This window comes from Tachyglossus aculeatus, chromosome 5 (assembly GCF_015852505.1).
Source record: "Tachyglossus aculeatus isolate mTacAcu1 chromosome 5, mTacAcu1.pri, whole genome shotgun sequence".
Classification (NCBI taxonomy): Eukaryota; Metazoa; Chordata; class Mammalia; order Monotremata; family Tachyglossidae; genus Tachyglossus; species Tachyglossus aculeatus.
In genome coordinates, this window is record NC_052070.1 from 48,468,074 (window position 1) to 48,489,113 (window position 21,040).

The 21,040-nt window shown below is 44.8% G+C and overlaps 2 protein-coding genes across 3 annotated transcripts in view; one reads left to right on the top strand and one right to left on the bottom strand.

The window, feature by feature from the left end:
- Window positions 1-8,247, bottom strand: part of LZIC (leucine zipper and CTNNBIP1 domain containing) — a 33,239-nt gene extending 24,992 nt beyond the window's left edge. Inside the window, exon 1 of the mRNA XM_038746748.1 lies at window positions 8,170-8,247. The gene's annotated coding sequence lies outside the window, so the exon portion shown is untranslated. The remainder of the gene's footprint in view (window positions 1-8,169) is intronic.
- Window positions 1-21,040, top strand: part of NMNAT1 (nicotinamide nucleotide adenylyltransferase 1) — a 114,356-nt gene that overhangs the window by 61,632 nt on the left and 31,684 nt on the right. The window contains exons 1-2 of one of the 2 annotated variants that reach the window (XM_038746743.1): window positions 8,297-8,372; window positions 20,830-20,951. In XM_038746743.1, coding sequence (XP_038602671.1) covers window positions 20,900-20,951 — 52 coding nt within the window. In that variant the 5' untranslated portion in view covers window positions 8,297-8,372; window positions 20,830-20,899. Of the gene's footprint in view, window positions 1-8,296; window positions 8,373-20,829; window positions 20,952-21,040 lie in introns of those variants that run through there. The other variant, XM_038746744.1, reaches the window with a different exon arrangement.

Genomic DNA, 21,040 nt, shown 5'->3' on the forward strand with positions numbered 1-21,040 from the left:
ACACAGTGAGCAGTTAACAAATACCGCTATTATTACTATTAACTGCACGAGCGGCTACTGAAGCCTGTGGCCCTGGAGTACCTCCTCTGACCCAACGCGGCCCAGGAAATCGAATCGGGCTTGGATCAGTGGATCAGGAGGGGAAGGGGGGCCTGAAACCAATCAGCGGTATTTAATCAGTAATAATAATAATAACAATGATGGCATTTATTAAGCGCTTACTATGTGCAAAGCACTGTTCTACTGTGCTTACTGTGCTAATCAGTGCTTACTAATCTAATCTAATCAGTGCTTACTGTGCACAAAGAACAGTACTGTACTAAGCACAATATAAGACTTTAGACTGTTGGGTAGGGACCGTCTCTATACGTTGCCAACTTGTACTTCCCAAGCGCTTAGTACAGTGCTCTGCACACAGTAAGCGCTCAATAAATATGATTGATTGATTGATTGATTGATGAGAGTTGGTAGACACTTGAATTCAGTGTCACGCTGCCCCGACACCCGGACTAAACTGAATCGGATTTTCAACGAACCTCAGACCACTTGGGAGTAAGGGGTGAATGGGAATGTGGTGAATGGGGAGGGTTTTTTTTTTTTTTTAGTCTCTATGTGTGGAGGGAGGAAATCATTCATTCATTCAATTGCATTTATTGAGCACTTACTGTGTGCAGAGCACTGTACTGAGTGCTTGGGGAAATCTAATACAGCAATAACGAGAGACAATCCCTGCCCATAATGAGCTCACAGCCTAAAGGGGGGGAAGCAGACCTCAATGCAAATCAATCAATCAATCAATCGTATTTATTGATTAATAAATAAAATTAATAAATTAATTAATAAATCAATTAAAAAATTATTTAAAAATAATAAATAAATTAATAAATAAAGCATATCAGTATAAATGAAATTACAGATAGATACATAAGTGCTGTGGGGCCGGGAGTTGGGGGGGAAGAGTGAAGGGAGGTTGGGGCGAGGCAGGAGGGAGTGGAAGATGAGGAAAAATGGGGCTTAGCCTGGGAAGGCCTCTTGAAGATGTGCCTCCAGTCAATCAATCAATCAATCAATCGTATTTATTGAGCACTTACTGTGTGCAGAGCACTGAACTAAGCACTTGGGAAGTACAAGTTGGCAACATATAGAGACAGTCCCTACCCAATAGTGGGCTTACAGTCTAAAAGGGGGAGACAGAGAACAAAACCAAACATACTAACAAAATAAAATGAATAGATATGTACAAGTAAAATAAATAAATCAATAAATAGAGTAATAAATACGTACAAACATATATACATATATACAGGTGCTGTGGGGAAGGGAAGGAGGTAAGATGGGGGGATGGAGAGGGGGACGAGGGGGAGAAGAAGGAAGGGACTCAGTCTGGGAAGGCCTCCTGGAGGAGGTGAGCTCTCAGTAGGGCCTTGATCAATAGATCAGTCAATCAGAGGTGTTTCCTGAGCACTTGCTATGTATAGAGCACCATATTAACCATCTGGGAGAATATGACAGAATTAGTGATCAGGTTCCCTGTGTCTAAAAACGAGGTGGTAAGCCCTGACGGTCGGAGGCTCAGTGGAAAGAGCACCGGCTTGGGAGTCAGAGGTCACGGGTTCTAATCCTGACTTGACCACTTGTCAACTATGTGACTTTGAGCAAGTCACCTAACTTCTCTGAGCCTCAGTTATCTCCTCTGTAAAAATGGGGATTAAGACTGTGAGCCCCACGTGGGACAACCTGATCACCTTGTATCCCCCCCCCCAGCTTCGCACACAGTACTTAACAAATACCATCGTTATTAGTATTATTATTTCCCAGGGAGCCCAGGCCCTGCCTTGGGCCTGAGGCCCGAGCTATGAGAGGTCAGGGAGAATAGGGCAAGTCATTTCTATTTATTTTATTTTGTTAGTAGGTTTGGTTTTGTTCTCTGTCTCCCCCTTTTAGACTGCGAGCCCACTGCTGGGTAGGGACTGTCTCTCTATGCTGCCAACTTGTACTTCCCAAGCGCTTAGTACAGTGCTCTGCACACAGTAAGCGCTCAATAAATACGATTGATGATGATGATTTCACTTCTCTGGGCCTCAGTGACCTCGTCTGTAAAATGGGGGATTGAGACCGTGAGCCCCTTAATAGCTGAGCCCGTTGTGGACAGGGATGGTCTCTGTTGCTGAATTGTAATAATAATGTATTATTGTATAATGTATAATATACATTATATACAATATATATAATATTATATATATATTATATTACACCATCATCATCAATCATCAATCGTATTTATTGAGCGCTTACTGTGTGCAGAGCACTGTACTAAGCGCTTGGGAAGTACAAGTTGGCAACATATAGAGACAGTCCCTACCCAACAGTGGGCTCACAGTCTAAAAGGGGGAGACATTATTATTATAATATACTATAATATCAATCAATCAATCAATCGTATTTATTGAGCGCTTACTATGTGCAGAGCACTGTACTAAGCGCTTGGGAAGTACAAATTGGCAACACATAGAGACAGTCCCTACCCAACAGTGGGCTCACAGTCTAAAAGACTATAATAGTATATATAATATATAACACAATATATAATATAATATAATATATAAAATAATATAATATTATATTATATTATATATAATGATATAAAATGTAACATATACTATAATTATATAATAGAATATATATTGTAATATAATAATATATAATAATAATATAATATAATATAAAATGTAACATATGCTATAACTATATAATATAATATATTATATATGATAATATAATATATAATAATAATATAATATAACATAATAATATAAAATGTAACATATATAATTATATAATATAATACATTATATATTATAATATGATAATATATAATAATAGTATTTGTTGACTGCTTACTATGTGCCAAGTGCTGTTCTAAGTGCTGTGGTAGATGCAATATGATCAGGTTGTGTCCCAGGGGGGGTTCACAGTCTTAGCACTGGGGTAATAATGGTAGCACTTATTAAGCGCTTACTATGTGCAAAGCACTGCTCTAAGCGCTGGGGAGGTCAACAAGGTGATCAGGTTGTCCCCCACAAGGCTCAGTCTTCATCCCCCTTTTACAGATGGGGGAACCGAGGCACCAAGAAGTGACTTGCCCACAGTCACACAGCTGACAGTGACAGAGGCGGCGGGATTCGAACCTAGGACCTCTGACGCTTACTACGTGTCGAGCGCCGTTCGAAGTGCTGGGGGAAGAGTCAAGCAGATCAGGCTGGACGCGGTCCCTGTCCAGAAGCAGAGTGGCTCAGCGGAAAAAGCCCGGGCTTTGCAGTCAGAGGTCATGGGTTCGAATCCCGGCTCCGCCAATTGTCAGCTGTGTGACCATGGGCAAGTCACTTCACTTCTCTGGGCCTCAGTTCCCTCATCTGTGAAATGGGGATGAAGACCGTGAGCCCCACGGGGGACAACCTGATCACCTTGGATCTACCCCAGCGCTCAGAACGGTGCTTGGCACGTAGTAAGCGCTTAACAAATATCATTATTATTATTATTATTAGAGAAGCAGCGTGGCTCATTGGAAAGAGCACGGGTTTTGGAGTCAGAGGTTACGGGTTCAAATCCCCGCTCCGTCACTTGTCAGCTGTGTGACTTTGGGCAAGTCACTTCTCTGGGCCTCAGTTCCCTCATCTGTCAAATGGGGATGAAGACTGTGAGACCCCCCCCCGTGGGGCAACCCGATCACCTTGTAACCTCCCCAGCGCTTAGGACAGTGCTCTGCACATAATGAGCACTTAATAAATGCCACTTTTATTATTATTATTAAATACCCTTATTATTACTAGTGGAAAGAGCACAGGCTGGGGAGCCAGAGGTCGTGGGTTCTAATCCCTGCTCCGCCACTTGTCCGCTGTGTGACCTTGGGCAAGTCACTTCACTTCTCTGGGCCTCAGTTCCCTCCTCTGTAAAATGGGGATGAAGACTGTGAGCCCCATATGGGACAACCTGATTACCTTGGTATCTATCCCAGCTCTGCCAATTGTCAGCTGTGTGACCTTGGGCAAGTCACGTCACTTCTCTGGGCCTCAGTTCCCTCCTCTGTAAAATGGGGATGAAGACCGTGAGCCCCATATGGGACAACCTGATTACCTTGTATCTATCCCAGCTCCGCCAGTTGTCAGCTGTGTGACCTTGGGCAAGTCACTTCACTTCTCTGGGCCTCAGTTCCCTCCTCTGTAAAATGGGGATGAAGACCGTGAGCCCCATATGGGACAACCTGATTACCTTGTATCTATCCCAGCTCTGCCAATTGTCAGCTGTGTGACCTTGGGCAAGTCACTTCGCTTCTCTGGGCCTCAGTTCCCTCATCTGTAAAATGGGGATGAAGTCTGTGAGCCCCCCGTGGGACAACCTGACTACCTTGGTCTCCATCCCGGCTCCGCCAATTGTCAGCTGTGTGACCTTGGGCAAGTCACTTCACTGGGCCTCAGTTCCCTCATCTGTAAAATGGGGATGAAGACTGTGAGCCCCACGTGGGACAACCTGATCACCTTGGTATCTATCCCAGCTCTGCCAATTGTCAGCTGTGTGACCTTGGGCAAGTCACTTCACTTCTCTTAGGGCGTGACTTAGTGGAAAGAGCCCAGGCTTAGGAATCAGAGGTCGAGGGTTCTTAGATCCGCCACTTATCAGCTGTGTGACCTTGACCAAGTCACTTCATTCATTCATTCATCAATCGTATTTATTGAGCGCTTACTGTGTGCAGAGCACTGTACTAAGCGCTTGGGAAGTACAAGTTGGCAACATAAAGAGACGGTCCCTACCCAACGGTGGGCTCACAGTCTAGAAGGGGGAGGCAGACAACAAGACAAAACATATTAACAAAATAAAATAAATAGAATAAATATATACAAATAAAATAGAGTAATAAATACATATAAACATATATACAGGTGGTGTGGGGAGGGAAAGGAGGTAAGGTGGGGGGGATGGGGAGAGGAAAGAGGGGGCTCGGTCTGGGAAGGCCTCCTGGAGGAGGTGAGCTCTCAGTAGGGCTCTTCACTTCACTTCTCTGGGCCTCAGTTCCCTCATCTGGAAAATGGGGATGAAGACTGTGAGCCCCCCGTGGGACAACCTGATTACCTTGTATCTACCCCAGCGCTTAGAACAGTGCTCTGCACATAGTAAGCGCTTAATAAACGCCATCATCATTATTATTATTATTCTCTGGGCCTCAGTTCCCTCATCTGTAAAATGGGGATTAAGACTGTGAGCCCCACCGTGGGACAACCTGATTACCTTGTATCTACCCCAGCGCTTAGAACAGTGCTCTGCACATAGTAAGTGCTTAATAAATGCCATCATCATTATTATTATTATTCTCTGGGCCTCAGTTCCCTCATCTGTAAAATGGGGATTAAGACTATGAGCCCCTCGTGGGACAACCTGATTACCTTGTATCTACCCCAGCGCTTAGAACAGTGCTCTGCACATAGTAAGCGCTTAATAAATGCTATCATCATTATTATTATTATTCTCTGGGCCTCAGTTCCCTCATCTGTAAAGTGGGGATGAAGACTGTGAGCCCCCTGTGGGACAACCTGATCACCTTGTATCTACCCCAGCGCTTAGAACAGTGCTCTGCACATAGTAAGCACTTAATAAATGCCATTATTATTATTATTATTATTATTCCCCGGGCCTCAGTTCCCTCATCTGTAAAATGGGGATGAAGACTGTGACAACCTGATCAGCGTGGCTCAGTGGAAAGAGCCCAGGCTTTGGAGTCAGAGGTCATGGGTTCAAATTCCGGCTCCACCACTTGTCAGCTGTGTGACTTTGGGCAAGTCACTTTACTTCCCTGGGCCTCAGTTCCCTCATCTGGAAATGGGGATGACGACTGTGAGCCCCCTGTGGGACAGCCTGATCACCTTACAACCTCCCCAGCGCTTAGAACAGTGCTTTGCACATAGTAAGCGCTTAATAAATGCTATCATTATTATTATCATCTACCCCAGCGCTTAGAACAGTGCTTGGCACATACTAAGCGCTTAACAGATACCAACATGATGATTCTAGACTGTGAGCCCACTGTTGGGTAGGGACCGCCTCTAGATGTTGCCAACTTGGACTTCCCAAGCGCTCAGTCCAGTGCTCTGCACACAGTAAGCGCTCAATAAATACGATTGATTGATTACGTCTCTCTATGTTGCCAACTTGGACTTAGTCCAGTGCTCTGCACCCAGTAAGCGCTCAATCAATACGATTGATTGATTGCGTCTATGTTGCCAACTTGTCCTTCCCAAGCACTCAGTCCAGTGCTCTGCACCCAGGAAGCGCTCAATAAAGACGATTGATTGATTACGTCTCTCTATGTTGCCAACTTGGACTTCCGAAGCGCTCAGTCCAGTGCTTCGCACCCAGTAAGCACTCAATAAATACGATTGACTGATTACGTCTCTCTATGTTGCCAACTTGGACTTCCCAAGCGCTCAGTCCAGTGCTCTGCACACAGTTAAGCGCTCAATAAATACGATTGATTGATTACGTCTCTCTATCTGCCAACTTGGACTTAGTCCAGTGCTCTGCACACAGTAAGCGCTCAATCAATACGACTGATTGATTACGTCTCTCTATGTTGCCAACTCCTCTCCCCCTCGTCCCCCTCTCCATCCCCCCCCCATTTTACCTCCTTCCCTTCCCCACAGCACCTGTATAGATGTATATATGTTTGTACAGATTTATTACTCTATTTATTTTACTTGTACGTATCTACTCTATTTTATTTTGTTAGTGTGTTTGGTTTTGTTCTCTGTCTCCCCCTTTTAGACTGTGAGCCCACTGTTGGGTAGGGACCGTCTCTATATGGTGCCAATTTGTACTTCCCAAGTGCTTAGTCCAGTGCTCTGCACATAGTAAGCACTCAATAAATACGATGATGATGATGACTTCCCAAGCGCTCAGTCCAGTGCTCTGCACCCAGTAAGCGCTCAATAAATACGATTGATTGATTGCATCTCTCTATGTTGCCAACTTGGACTTCCCAAGCGCTCAGTCCAGTGCTCTGCACACAGTAAGCGCTCAATAAATACAATTGATTGATTACATCTCTATATGTTGCCAACTTGGACTTCCCAAGCGCTCTGCACACAGTAAGCGCTCAATAAATACGATTGATTGATTACGTCTCTCTATGCTGCCAACTTGGACTTCCCAAGCGCTCAGTCCAGTGCTCTGCACACAGTAAGCGCTCAATAAATACAATTGATTGATTACATCTCTATATGTTGCCAACTTGGACTTCCCAAGCTCCCTGCACACAGTAAGCGCTCAATAAATACAATTGATTGATTACGTCTCTCTATGTTGCCAACTTGGACTTCCCAAGCGCTCAGTCCAGTGCTCTGCACCCAGTAAGCGCTCAATCAATACGATTGATTGCGTCTATGTTGCCAACTTGGACTTCCCAAGCGCTCAGTCCAGTGCTCTGCACATAGTAAGCGCTCAATAAATACAATTGATTGATTACATCTCTATATGTTGCCAACTTGGACTTCCCAAGCGCTCTGCACACAGTAAGCGCTCAATAAATACGATTGATTGATTACGTCTCTCTATGTTGCCAACTTGGACTTCCCAAGCGCTCAGTCCAGTGCTCTGCACCCAGTAAGCGCTCAATAAATACGATTGATTGATTACGTCTCTCTATGTTGCCAACTTGTACTTCCCAAGCGCTCAGTCCAGTGCTCTGCACCCAGTAAGCGCTCAATAAATACTACTGATTGTGTCTATGTTGTCAACTTGGTCTTAGTCCAGTGCTCTGCACACAGTAAGCGCTCAATCAATACGATTGATTGATTGCGTCTCTCTATGTTGCCCACTTGGACTTCCCAAGCGCTTAGTCCAGTGCTCTGCACCCAGTAAGCGCTTAATAAATACAATTGATTGATTACGTCTCTCTATGTTGCCAACTTGGACTTCCCAAGCGCTTAGTACAGTGCTCTGCACCCAGTAGGCGCTCAATAAATACGATTGATTGACTATTATTACGACGAATTGGATGAGGCCTAGGCCTCCCCTCAGCTGAGGGAGAGGCGCGAGGCCGCGCACGCGCACGCGCACGCGCACCCCGCCCCCCCCCACCGCGCGCTCGGGCAGGAGGCGCGCGCCCCCAGCCCCGCCTACCTGGGGTCGCGAGGCGAAGAAAGGGCAGACGCCCTTCCCCGTCCCTGCCTCACTTCCGGTCGGCGTCGGCCAATCGGAGGGCGGCGCGGCGGTGTCGCCCCGGGGAGGTTCCCCCCCGGCCGCCATTCCCGCGGGCCCAGGGTTCCGGCCTGCGGCTGGGCCCGGCCCGGGGGGGGGCAATCCCGCTCCTTCTCCCCGTGGAGGTGAGAGTTGGGATTGGGAAAAAAGGGGGGCTTTCCCTGGCTCTCCGCTTCCCAAGGGAACGTCTCCAGGGAAGCAGGAAAAGATCCAGGAGGGAGGAAAAAGGGGTGTACGTTTGTGGTTTGTTTTTTAATGTTTATTTTTTTTTTGGGGGGGGGTGACCCTAGGGACTGTCTCTCTATGTTCATTCATTCATCTTGAGCGCTTACTGTGTGCAGAGCACATTCATTCAATCGTATTTATTGAGCGCTTACTATGTGCAGAGCACTGTGCTAAGCGCTTGGGAAGGACAAGTTGGCAACATATAAACCCAACAGGGGGCTGACAGTCTAAAAACCGTATTTATTGAGCGCTTACTGTATGCAGAGCCCTTTCATTCAATCAATCAATCAATCGTATTGATTGAGCGCTTACTGGGTGCAGAGCACTTTCATCCATTCATTCATTCAATCGTATTTATTGAGCGCTTACTGGGTGCAGAGCACTTTCATTCATTCATTCAGTCGTATTTATTGAGCGCTTACTGTGTGCAGAGCACTTTCATTCAATCAATCAATCAATCGTGTTGATTGAGCGCTTAGTGTGTGCAGAGCCCTTTCATTCAATCAATCAATCAATCGTATTGATTGAGCGCTTACTGGGTGCAGAGCACTTTCATCCATTCATTCAGTCAGTCGTATTTATTGAGCGCTTACTGGGTGCAGAGCACTTTCATTCATTCATTCAGTCGTATTTATTGAGCGCTCACTGGGTGCGGAGCACTTTCATTCAATCAATCAATCAATCATATTGATTGAGCACTTACTGTGTGCGGAGCACTTTCATCCATTCATTCATTCAGTCGTATTTATTGAGCGCTTACTGGGTGCAGAACACTTTCATTCATTCATTCAGTCGTATTTATTGAGCGCTTACTGGGTGCGGAGCACTTTCATTCAATCAATCAATCAATCGTGTTGATTGAGCGCTTAGTGTGTGCAGAGCCCTTTCATTCAATCAATCAATCAATCGTATTGATTGAGCGCTTACTGGGTGCAGAGCACTTTCATCCATTCATTCAGTCAGTCGTATTTATTGAGCGCTTACTGGGTGCAGAGCACTTTCATTCATTCATTCAGTCGTATTTATTGAGCGCTCACTGGGTGCGGAGCACTTTCATTCAATCAATCAATCAATCGTATTGATTGAGCACTTACTGTGTGCGGAGCACTTTCATCCATTCATTCATTCAGTCGTATTTATTGAGCGCTTACTGGGTGCAGAACACTTTCATTCATTCATTCAGTCGTATTTATTGAGCGCTTACTGGGTGCGGAGCACTTTCATTCAATCAATCAATCGTATTGATTGAGCGCTTACTGTGTGCAGAGCCCTTTCATTCAATCAATCGTATTGATTGAGCACTTACTGTGTGCAGAGCCCTTTCATTCAATCAATCAATCAATCGTATTGATTGAGCGCTTACTGGGTGCAGAGCACTTTCATCCATTCATTCATTCAATCGTATTTATTGAGCGCTTACTGGGTGCAGAGCACTTTCATTCATTCATTCAGTCGTATTGATTGAGCGCTTACTGTGTGCAGAGCACTTTCATTCAATCAATCAATCGTATTTATTGAGCGCTTACTGTGTGCAGAGCACTGGACTAAGCGCTTGGGAAGTACAAGTTGGCAACATATAGAGGCGGTGCCTACCCCAAAGGTGGGCTCACAGTCTAAAAATCATATTTATTGAGCGCTTACTGTGTGCAGAGCACTTTCATTCAATCAATCAATCAATCAATCGTATTGATTGAGCGCTTACTGCGTGCAGAGCACTTTCATCCATTCATTCAGTCGTATTGATTGAGCGCTTACTGTGTGCAGAGCACTTTCATTCAATCAATTATTCAGTCGTATTTATTGAGCGCTTACTGTGTGCAGAGCACTTTCATCTATTCATTCAATCGTATTTATTGAGCGCTTACTGTGTGCAGAGCACTTTCATTCAATCAATCAATCGTATTTATTGAGCGCTTACTGTGTGCAGAGGACTTTCATCCATTCATTCATTCAATCGTATTTATTGAGCGCTTACTGGGTGCAGAGCACTTTCATTCATTCATTCAGTCGTATTGATTGAGCGCTTACTGTGTGCAGAGCACTTTCATTCAATCAATCAATCGTATTTATTGAGCGCTTACTGTGTGCAGAGCACTTTCATTCAATCAATCAATCAATCATGTTGATTGAGCGCTTACTGTGTGCAGAGCCCTTTCATTCAATCAATCAATCAATCGTATTGATTGAGCGCTTACTGGGTGCAGAGCACTTTCATCCATTCATTCAGTCAGTCGTATTTATTGAGCGCTTACTGGGTGCAGAGCACTTTCATCTATTCATTCAATCGTATTTATTGAGCGCTTACTGTGTGCAGAGCACTTTCATTCAATCAATCAATCGTATTGATTGAGCGCTTACTGTGTGCAGAGCACTTTCATCCATTCATTCAGTCGTATTGATTGAGCGCTTACTGTGTGCAGAGCACTTTCATTCAATCAATTATTCAGTCGTATTTATTGAGCGCTTACTGTGTGCAGAGCACTTTCATTCATTCAGTCATATTTGTTGAGCGCTTACTGTGTGCAGAGCACTTTCTTCCACTCATTGTTGTATTGATTGAGCGCTTACTGCATGCAGAGCACTTTCATCCATCCATTCAGTCGTATTGATTGAGCGCTTACTGTGTGCAGAGCACTTTCATCCATTCATTCAGTCGTATTGATTGAGCGCTTACTGTGTGCAGAGCACTTTCATCCATTCATTCAGTCATATTGATTGAGCGCTTACTGTGTGCAGAGCACTTTCATCCATTCATTCGTCTCTGTATGTTGCCAACTTGTACTTCCCAAGCGCTTAGTACAGTGCGCTGCACACAGTAAGCGCTCAATAAATACGATTGATGATGATGATGATTCATTCAGTCGTATTTATTGAGCGCTTACTGTGTGCAGAGCACTTTCATCCATTCATTCATTCAATCGTATTTATTGAGCACTTACTGGGTGCAGAGCACTTTCATTCATTCATTCAGTCGTATTTATTGAGTGCTTACTGTGTGCAGAGCACTTTCATCCATTCATTCATAGTCGTATTTATTGAGCGCTTACTGTGTGCAAAGCACATTCATTTATTCGTTCAATCGTATTTATTGAGCTCTTACTGTGTGCAGAGCACTTTCATTCATTCATTCAGTCTTATTTATTGAGCGCTTACTGTGTGCAGAGCACTTTCATTCAATCAATCGTATTTATTGAGCTCTTACTGTGTGCAGAGCACTTTCATCCATCCATTCAATCATATTTATTGAGCGCTTACTGTGTGCAGAGCACTTTCATCCATCCATTCAATCGTATTTATTGAGCACTTACTGTGTGCAGAGCACTTAATCCATTCAGTCAGTCGTATTTATTGAGCACTTACTGTGTGCAGAGCACTTTCTTCCACTCATTCAGTCATATTGAGCGCTTACTGTGTGCAGAGCACTTTCATTCATTCAGTCAATCAATCAATTGTATTTATTGAGCGCTGACTTTGTGCAGAGCACTTTCATCCATTCATTCAGTCGTATTTATTGAGCGCTTACTGTGTGCAGAGCACTTTCATTCATTCAATCAATCAATCATATTTATTGAGCGCTTACTGTGTGCAGAGCACTTTCATCCATTCATTCAATCATATTGAGCGCTTACTGTGTGTAGAGCACATTCATTCATTCAGTCGTACTTATTGAGCGCTTACTGTGTGCAGAGCACTTTCATCCATTCATTCAGTCATATTTATTGAGTGCTTACCGTGTGCAGAGCACTTTCATCCATTCATTCAGTCATATTTATTGAGCGCTTACTGTGTGCAGAGCACTTTCATCCATTCATTCAGTCATATTTATTGAGTGCTTACCGTGTGCAGAGCACTTTCATCCATTCATTCAACCATATTCATTGAGCACTTACTGTGTTGCAGAGCACTTTCATCCATTCATTCAACCATATTCATTGAGCACTTACTGTGTTGCAGAGCACTTTCATTCATACTTATTGAGCGCTTACTGTGTGCAGAGCACTGTACTAAGCGCTTGGGAATTACAAGTTGGCAACATAGAGAGATGGTCCCTACCCAACAGTGGGCTCACACTCTAGAAGGGGAGCGCTTAGTGTGTGCAGAGCACTTTAATCCATTCATTCAATCGTATTTATTGAGCGCTTACTGTGTGCAGAGCACTTTCTTCCACTCATTCAATCGTATTGAGCGCTTACTATGTGCAGAACACATTCATTCATTCAATCGTATTTGTTGAGCGCTTACTGTGTGCAGAGCACTTTCATCCCTTCATTCAGTCGTATTTATTGAGCGCTTACTGTGTGCAGAGCACTTTCATCCATTCATTCAATCGTATTTATTGGGTGCTTACTGTGTGCAGAGCACTTTCATCCATTCATTCAATCGTATTTATTGAGCGCTTACTGTGTGCAGAGCACTGGACTAAGCACTTGGGAAGTACAAGTTGGCAACATAGAGACGGTCCCTACCCAACAGCAGGCTCACAGTCTAGAAGGGGAAGACAGACAACTAAGCAAAACATATGAACAAAATAAAATAAATAGAATAAATTATGTACAAACATATATACAGGTGCAGTGGGGAGGGGAAGGAGGTAAGGTTGGGGGGAGGATGGATTCATTCATTCATTCAATTGTATTTATTGAGCAGACAGACAAGACAGACAAAACATATTAACTAAATAGAATAAATATGTACGAATAAAATAGAGTAATATGTTGCCAACTTGTAATAATAATAATAATAATGGCATTTATTAAGTGCTTACTATGTGCAAAGCACTGTTCTAAGTGCTGGGGAGGTTACAAGGTGATCAGGTTGTCCCACGGGGGGGTTCACAGTCTTCATCCCCATTTGACAGATGAGGGAACTGAGACACAGAGAAGTGACTTGCCCAGAGTCACACAGCTGACAATTGGCAGAGCCGGGATTTGAACCCCTGACCTCTGACTCCAAAGCCCGGGCTCTTTCCACTGAGCTACACTGCTTCTTGTCCTTCCCAAGCGCTTAGCACAGTGCTCTGCACACAGTAAGCGCTCAATTAATACGATGGACTGAGTGAATGAAGTAAGCGCTCAATAAATACGAATGAATGAATGAATGGTCCTCAGGCCTTCCGTCCTCTGCTTCCACCGGGGACTAATTCATTTTAATTGTGATTTTTGTTAAGCGCCTACTATGTACCAGGCACTGTACGAAGCGCTGGGGTGGATCCAAGGAAATCGGGTGGAACACAGTCCCTGTCCCACGGTCTTCATCCCCGTTTTACAGGTGAGGGAACTGAGGCCCAGGGAAGTGAAGGGATTTGCCCAAAGCCACACAGCAGACGAGTGGAAGAGTCGGGATTAGCGTGGCTCAGTGGAAAGAGCCCGGGCTTGGGAGTCAGAGGTCATGGGTTCAAACCCCGGCTCCGCCAGTTGTCAGCTGTGTGACTTTGGGCAAGTCACTTCACTTCTCTGGACCTCAGTTCCCTCATCTGGAAAATGGGGATGAAGACTGTGAGCCCCATGTGGGACAACCTGATCACCTTGTAACCTCCCCAGCTCCTAGAACAGTGCTTTGCACGTAGTAAGTGCTTAATAAATGCCATCATTATTACTCTCTGGGCCTCAGTTCCCTCATCTGGAAAATGGGGATAGCCCACCGTGGGACAAACTGATCACCTTGTAACCTCCCCAGCGCCTAGAACAGTGCTTTGCCCATAGTAAGCGCTTAATAAATGACATCATTATTATTCTCTGGGCCTCAGTTCCCTCATCTGGAAAATGGGGATGAAGACTGTGAGCCCACCGTGGGAGAACCTGATCACCTTGTAACCACCCCAGCACTTAGAACAGTGCTTTGCCCATAGTAAGCGCTTAATAAATGCCATCATTATTATTCTCTGGGCCTCAGTTCCCTCATCTGGAAAATGGGGATGAAGACTGTGAGCCCCCCGTGGGACAACCTGATCACCTTGTAACCTCCCCAGCGCCTAGAACAGTGCTTTGCACATAGTGAGCGCTTAATAAATGCCATCATTATTATTATTATTGTTATTATCTAATGGCCTTCTGATCCCCGGGTCTATGTTCTAGCATAAGCGTAAGTTAAGCAGGATGGAGACTGGGAGCCCGTTGTTGGGTAGGGACCATCTTTATACGTTGCAACTTGTCCTTCCCAGGCGCTTACTACAGTGTTCTGCACACAGCGCTCAATAAATAGGATTGAATAAATGCTGGGCACTGACGGCCGAAGCGCGGGCGGAATCCCTCCGTTGTCCCCCGACGAATCCCTGTCGATCCCAACCCCTGTTTTGAAGCCAATTTTAGGCCGTGAACATATTATTTTAAACGTGTTTTCCTCACTTTATGAAGCGAACGACTTTTACCGTGGTTTCTAAAACGTAATGAAGAGCTTTCCATCTCAACAATAGCCTTTCCGAGATTTTATTGCTCCGCGGCGGGGTCTTTTTTTAAAAAAAAATTCATCCGTTCATTCAGTTCTTTTAGACTGTGAGCCCACTGTTTTGTAGGGACTGTATAGGTTGCCGACTTGTACTTTCCAGGCGCTTGGTGCAGTGCTCTGCACGCGGTAAGCGCTCAATAAATACGATTGATTGATTGATTCAGTTGTATTTATTGAGCGCTTACTGTGTGCAGTGGACTGTGCTGAGCGCTTGAGAAGTACAGATAAGAACAGATAAGAGACGGTCCCTACATGACAACGGGCTCACAGTCTAGAAGGGGGAGACAGACAACAAAACAAATGTTAAAAGATGCCGCTTATCGAAAAATCCTCTCAGGGTTTTAGGAGTCTTTTCTGCATTTTTGATCATCATCATCATCATCAATCGTATTTATTGAGCGCTTACTATGTGCAGAGCACTGTACTAAGCGCTTGGGAAGTACAAATTGGCAACATATAGAGACAGTCCCTACCCAACAGTGGGCTCACAGTCTAAAAGGGGGAGACAGAGAACAAAACCAAACATACTAACAAAATAAAATAAATAGAATAGATATGTACAAATAAATGATGTCCCGGACTTGACTTTCTGAAACAGCTAAGTCGCTTATTTATTTATTTATTTATTTTGTTTTGTTAGTATGTTTGGTTTTGTTCTCTGTCTCCCCCTTTTAGACTGTGAGCCCACTGTTGGGTAGGGACCGTCTCTATGTGTTGCCAACTTGTACTTCCCAAGCGCTTAGTACAGTGCTCTGCACACAGTAAGCGCTCAATAAATACGATTGATGATGATGATTACCTACCCAACCTTTCTGAGTTTTTGATGTCCCGGACTTGACTTTGTGAAACAACTAACAAGTCGATTCCCCTACCCTACCTTTTATTACTCTGTTTGTTTTACTTGTACACATTTACTATTCTAGTTATTTTATTTTGTTAATATGTTTTGTCGTCTGTCTCCCCCTTCTAGACTGTGAGCCCGTTGTTGGATAGGGACCGTCTCTATGTGTTGCCAACTTGTACTTCCCAAGCGCTTAGTGCAGTGCTCTGCACACAGTAAGCGCTCAATAAATACGATTTACTGAATGAATGAATGTTCTATCCACTCCGCCATGCTGCTTCTCAGCTCCGGCCGATGTGGCACAATGGCCACTGACCCATGCCCAGGGCCAGGACGGGACTCTGCTGCCCTCAGCGCCGTCTCTCTATGTTGCCAACTTGTACTTCTCAAGCGCTTAGTACAGTGCTCTGCACACAGTAAGCGCTCAATAAATACGATTGAATGAATGAATGAATGAGTACAGTGCCTGGCACGTAGTATTATTATTATTATTAAGTGCCATCGAGTCGTTTCCCATTCATCGCGACTCCATAGTATGATCTACCTTCTCCAGAACGTCCTGCCCTCTGCCATAATCTGCAGCCTTTCTACTGGTTCTTAATAATAATAATATTAATTATAGTACATGTTAAGCGCTTACTATGTGCCAAGCACTGTTCTAAGCGCTGGGGTAGATACAAGGTGATCAGGTTGTCCCACGTGGGGCTCACAGTCTTAATCCCCATTTTACAGATGAGGGAACTAGGCCCAGTGAAGTGACTTGCCCAAAGTCGCACAGCTGACACGTGGCAGAGCCAGGATTAGAACCCACGACCTCTGACTCCCAAGCCCGGGCTCTTTCCACTAAGCCACAATGCTTCTCTTCCGTTATCGTTGTGAGCATGACTTACTGTGAGCCCACTGTTGGGTAGGGACCGTCTCTATATGTTGCCAACTTGTACTTCCCAAGCGCTTAGTACAGTGCTCTGCACACAGTAACCGCTCAATAAATATGATTGATTCGCTGTGTGACCTCGGGCAAGTCACTTAACTTCTCTGTGCCTCAGCTACCTCATCTGTAAAATGGGGATTAAGACTGTGAGCGCCCCGTGGCACAAGCCGATCACCTTGTAACCTCCCCAGTGCTTAGAACAGTGCTTTGCACATAGTAAGCGCTTAATAAATGCCATTTTAAAAAAAGTCAATTCACTTCTCTGTGCTTCAATTACCTCATCTGGAAAATGGGGATTAAGATTGTGAGCCCCACGTGGGACAACCTGATTACCCTGTATCCCCCCCAGCGCTTAGAACAGTGTTCGGCACATAGTAAACGCTTAATAAATACCATTATTATTTAGCCGCTGCCTCTTCCACGTTTTCCCTGGACTTTTCCTAGCATTAGCGTCTCGTCCAGAGAATTAGTCCTCCTGATTGTGTCCAGAATATGCTAAATCGAGTCATTTGGCTTTCCAAAGCCCCCTTTGGTTTAATTTGCTCCAAAATCAATGTACCGGGAAGCAACGTAGCTTAGATGGGAAGCAGCGTGGCTTAGTGGAAAGAGCCTGGGCTCGGGAGCCGGAGGCCGTGGGTTCTAATCCTGCTCCGCAACTTGTCTGCCGTGTGACCCTGGGCAAGTCCCGTCACTTCTGAGAAGCAGCGTGGCTCAGTGGAAAGAGCCCGGCCTTTGGAGTCAGAGGTCGTGGGTTCAAATGCCGGCTCCGCCAATTGCCAGCTGTGTGACTTTGGGCAAGGCTCTTCACTTCTCTGGGCCTCAGTTCCCCCATCTGTAAAATGGGGATTAAAACTATGAGCACCGTGTGGGACAACTTGATCACCTTGTAACCTCCCCAGCGCTTAGAACACTGCTTTGCACATACTAAGCGCTTAATAAATGCTATCGTTATTATTATTATTTTCTGTGCCTCTGTTACCTCATCTGGAAATGGTGATGAAGACTGTGAGCCCCACGTGGGACAGGGACTGTGTTCAACCCGATTACCTTGTACCCAACGTAGCGCATAGAACAGTGCTTGGCACAGAGTAATCGCTTAATAAATACCGTTATTATTGCTATGGGAAAGGGTCAGAGGCACTTAGTAAGCGCTTAACAAATGCCACAATTATTATCATCACCCTCCAACCCTAGACGGAAGCAGTGTGGCCACCCCTGGGCCAGGGTGAGATGGTGAAAGGCCACGTCCTCTGCTCCGCTCTGCTCCTCTTCACTTTGAGCGTGTTGAGGGCAGGAAACGCGTCCCCCAACTCTGTATTGTATCTCCCGAGCGCCTAGTGCAGTGCTCTGCACATAGTAAACGCTCAATAAATACCAATGGTTGATGGTACTTTGAGCCCACTGTTGGGTAGGGACTGTCTCTATATGTTGCCAACTTGTACTTCCCAAGCGCTTAGTACAGTGCTCCGCACACAGTAAACGCTCAATAAATACGATTGATGATGATGATGGTGTTTATCTGAAGATCTGGTTGTCCCCCGGGGGCCTTACAGCCTTAATCCCCATTTTACAGATGAGGTAACTGAGGCTCGGAGAAGTGAAGTGACTTGCCCAAGGTCACACAGCAGACATGTGGCGGAGCCGGGATTCGAACCCGTGACCTCAGACTCCAAAGCCCATGCTCTTTCCACTGAACCACGCTGCTGTACGGTTTTATTACTCTATTTATTTCACTTGTACATATTTACTATGGTATTTATTTTATTATAAAATAATTATAGTCTTTTAGACTGTGAGCCCACTCTTTTAGACTGTGAGCCCACTGTTGGGTAGGGACTGTCTCTATATGTTGCCAATTTGTACTTCCCAAGCGCTTAGTACAGTGCTCTGCACATAGTAAGCGCTCAATAAATACGATTGATGATGATGATGATCTTCCTCCCTTCAAAGTCCTACTGAGAGCTCACCTCCTCCAGGAGGCCTTCCCAGACAGAGCCCCCTCCTTCCTCTCCCTCTCCTTCCCCTCCCCACAGCACCTGTATATGTGTATGTTTGTTTGTACGTATTACTCTGTTTTACTTGTACATCAATCAATCAATCAATCGTATTTATTGAGCGCTTACTGTGTGCAGAGCACTGGACTAAGCGCTTGGGAAGTACAAGCTGGCAACATATAGAGGCAGTCCCTGCCCAACAGTGGGCTCACAGTCTAATCGGACCGGATCTAATCTAGTCAAATCGGTCCAGATCAATCAGTCAATCGTATTGAGCGCTTACTGTGTGCAGAGCACTGTACTAAGTGCTTGGGAAGTACAAGTTGGCAACATAGAGAGACAGTCCCTACCCAACAGTGGGCTCACAGTCTAAAAGGGGGAGAACAGAGAACAAAACCAAACATACTAACAAAATAAAATAAATAGAATAGATACGTACAAGTAAAATAAGTAAATACATAACTAGAGTAATAAATATGTACATATTTACATATTTATTCTATTTATTTTATTTTGTGAATATGTTGTGTTCTGTTGTCTGTCTCCCCCTTCTAGACTGTGAGCCCGCTGTTGGGTAGGGACCGTCTCGCTATGTTGCCAACTTGGACTTCCCAAGCGCTTAGTACAGTGCTCTGCACACAGTAAGCGCTCAATAAATACGATTGAATGAATGAAACGGCCCTTGGTGAATCAGCAGTGAGGGCAAGGAGGGGGGCCTGGATCTGTCTTCTGAGGTCACCAATCTCTTCCTTTTTCGGATGGTGTTAGCCAGAAAGTACCCAAAGCTACCCAGAGACTGGATGAATCACCTCCCCCTTAGCTCTCTTGGCGCCTTTTCCCCAAAAGAGCAAACCCTGATTCGTTCAGTTGTATTTACTGAGCGCTTACTGTGTGCAGAGCACTGTACTAAACGCTTGGGAAGTACAAGTCGGTAACCTATAGAGAAGGTCACTACCCAGCAACGCCCGCACCCTCCACTCCTCTGCCGCTAACCTCCTCACTGGGCCTCGTTCTCGCCCGTCCCGCCATCGACCCCCGGCCCACGTCCTCCCCATGGCCTGGAATGCCCTCCCTCCACACATCCACCAAGCTCTCTTCCTCCCTTCAAAACCCTACAGAGAGCTCACCTCCTCCAGGAGGCCTTCCCAGACTGAGCCCCCTTTTTCCTCCCCTCCTCCCCATCCCCCCAGCCCTACCTCCTTCCCCTCCCCACGGCACTTGTATATACATTTGTACAGATTTATGACTCTATTTTACTTGTACATCAATCAATCAATCAATCGTATTTATTGAGCGCTTACTGTGTGCAGAGCACTGGACTAAGCGCTCGGGAAGTACAACTTGGCAACATATAGAGACGGTCCCTACCCAACAGTGGGCTCACATATTTACTATTGTGTTTATTTTGTTAATGATGTGCGTTTAGCTTTAATTCTATTTGTTCTGACGATTTTAACACCTGTCTACATGTTGTGTTTTGTTGCCTGTCTCTCCCTTCTAGACTGTGAGCCCGTTGTTGGGTAGGGACCGTCTCTATATGTTGCCGACTTGTATATGTTGCTCTGCACACAGTAAGCGCTCAATAAATACGACTGAATGAATGAATGGGCTCACATGAGTGGATCATCTAAGATTTTCAACAGAGCCTTCTGGGAAGTACCCCGACTGTGAGCCCACTGTTGGGTAGGGACCGTCTCTATATGTTGCCAACTTGTACTTCCCAAGCGCTTAGTACAGTGCTCTGCACACAGTAAGCACTCAATAAATATGATTGATTGATTGTGTTGTATTCAGGGTCCTAGTTAAACTACCAGGGGAGACGCCCCACTAGGGTGACGCGATGTGTCTTCATTTGGATGTTGGATTCTTTTTGACTTCCAGTGGTAAACTGTTTTCAATCAATCAATCAATCGTATTTATTGAGCGCTTACTGTGTGCAGAGCACTGGACTAAGCGCTTGGGAAGCACAAGTTGGCAACATATGGAGACAGTCCCTACCCAACAGTGAGCTCACGGTCTAAAAGGGGGAGACAGAGAACAAAACCAAACATACTAACAAAATAAAATAAATAGAATAGATATGTACAAGTAAAATAAATGAATACATAACTAGAGTAATATGTACAAACATATATACATATAAACAGGTGCTGTGGCTGTTTGCGGTGTGGCCGTTTGATATCGTGAAGCAACTGACTCCTTTGCCTCAGTGACCGGATGATTCGTTTACAGAGGCTTGCAACACAATTCAAGTTGAGTCTATTTAAAAGTAAGTGATATGAAACAAAGTTATAACGTGTATATATATATGTATAATATATATATAAATTTATATAGGGCTATATGAATATATAAATG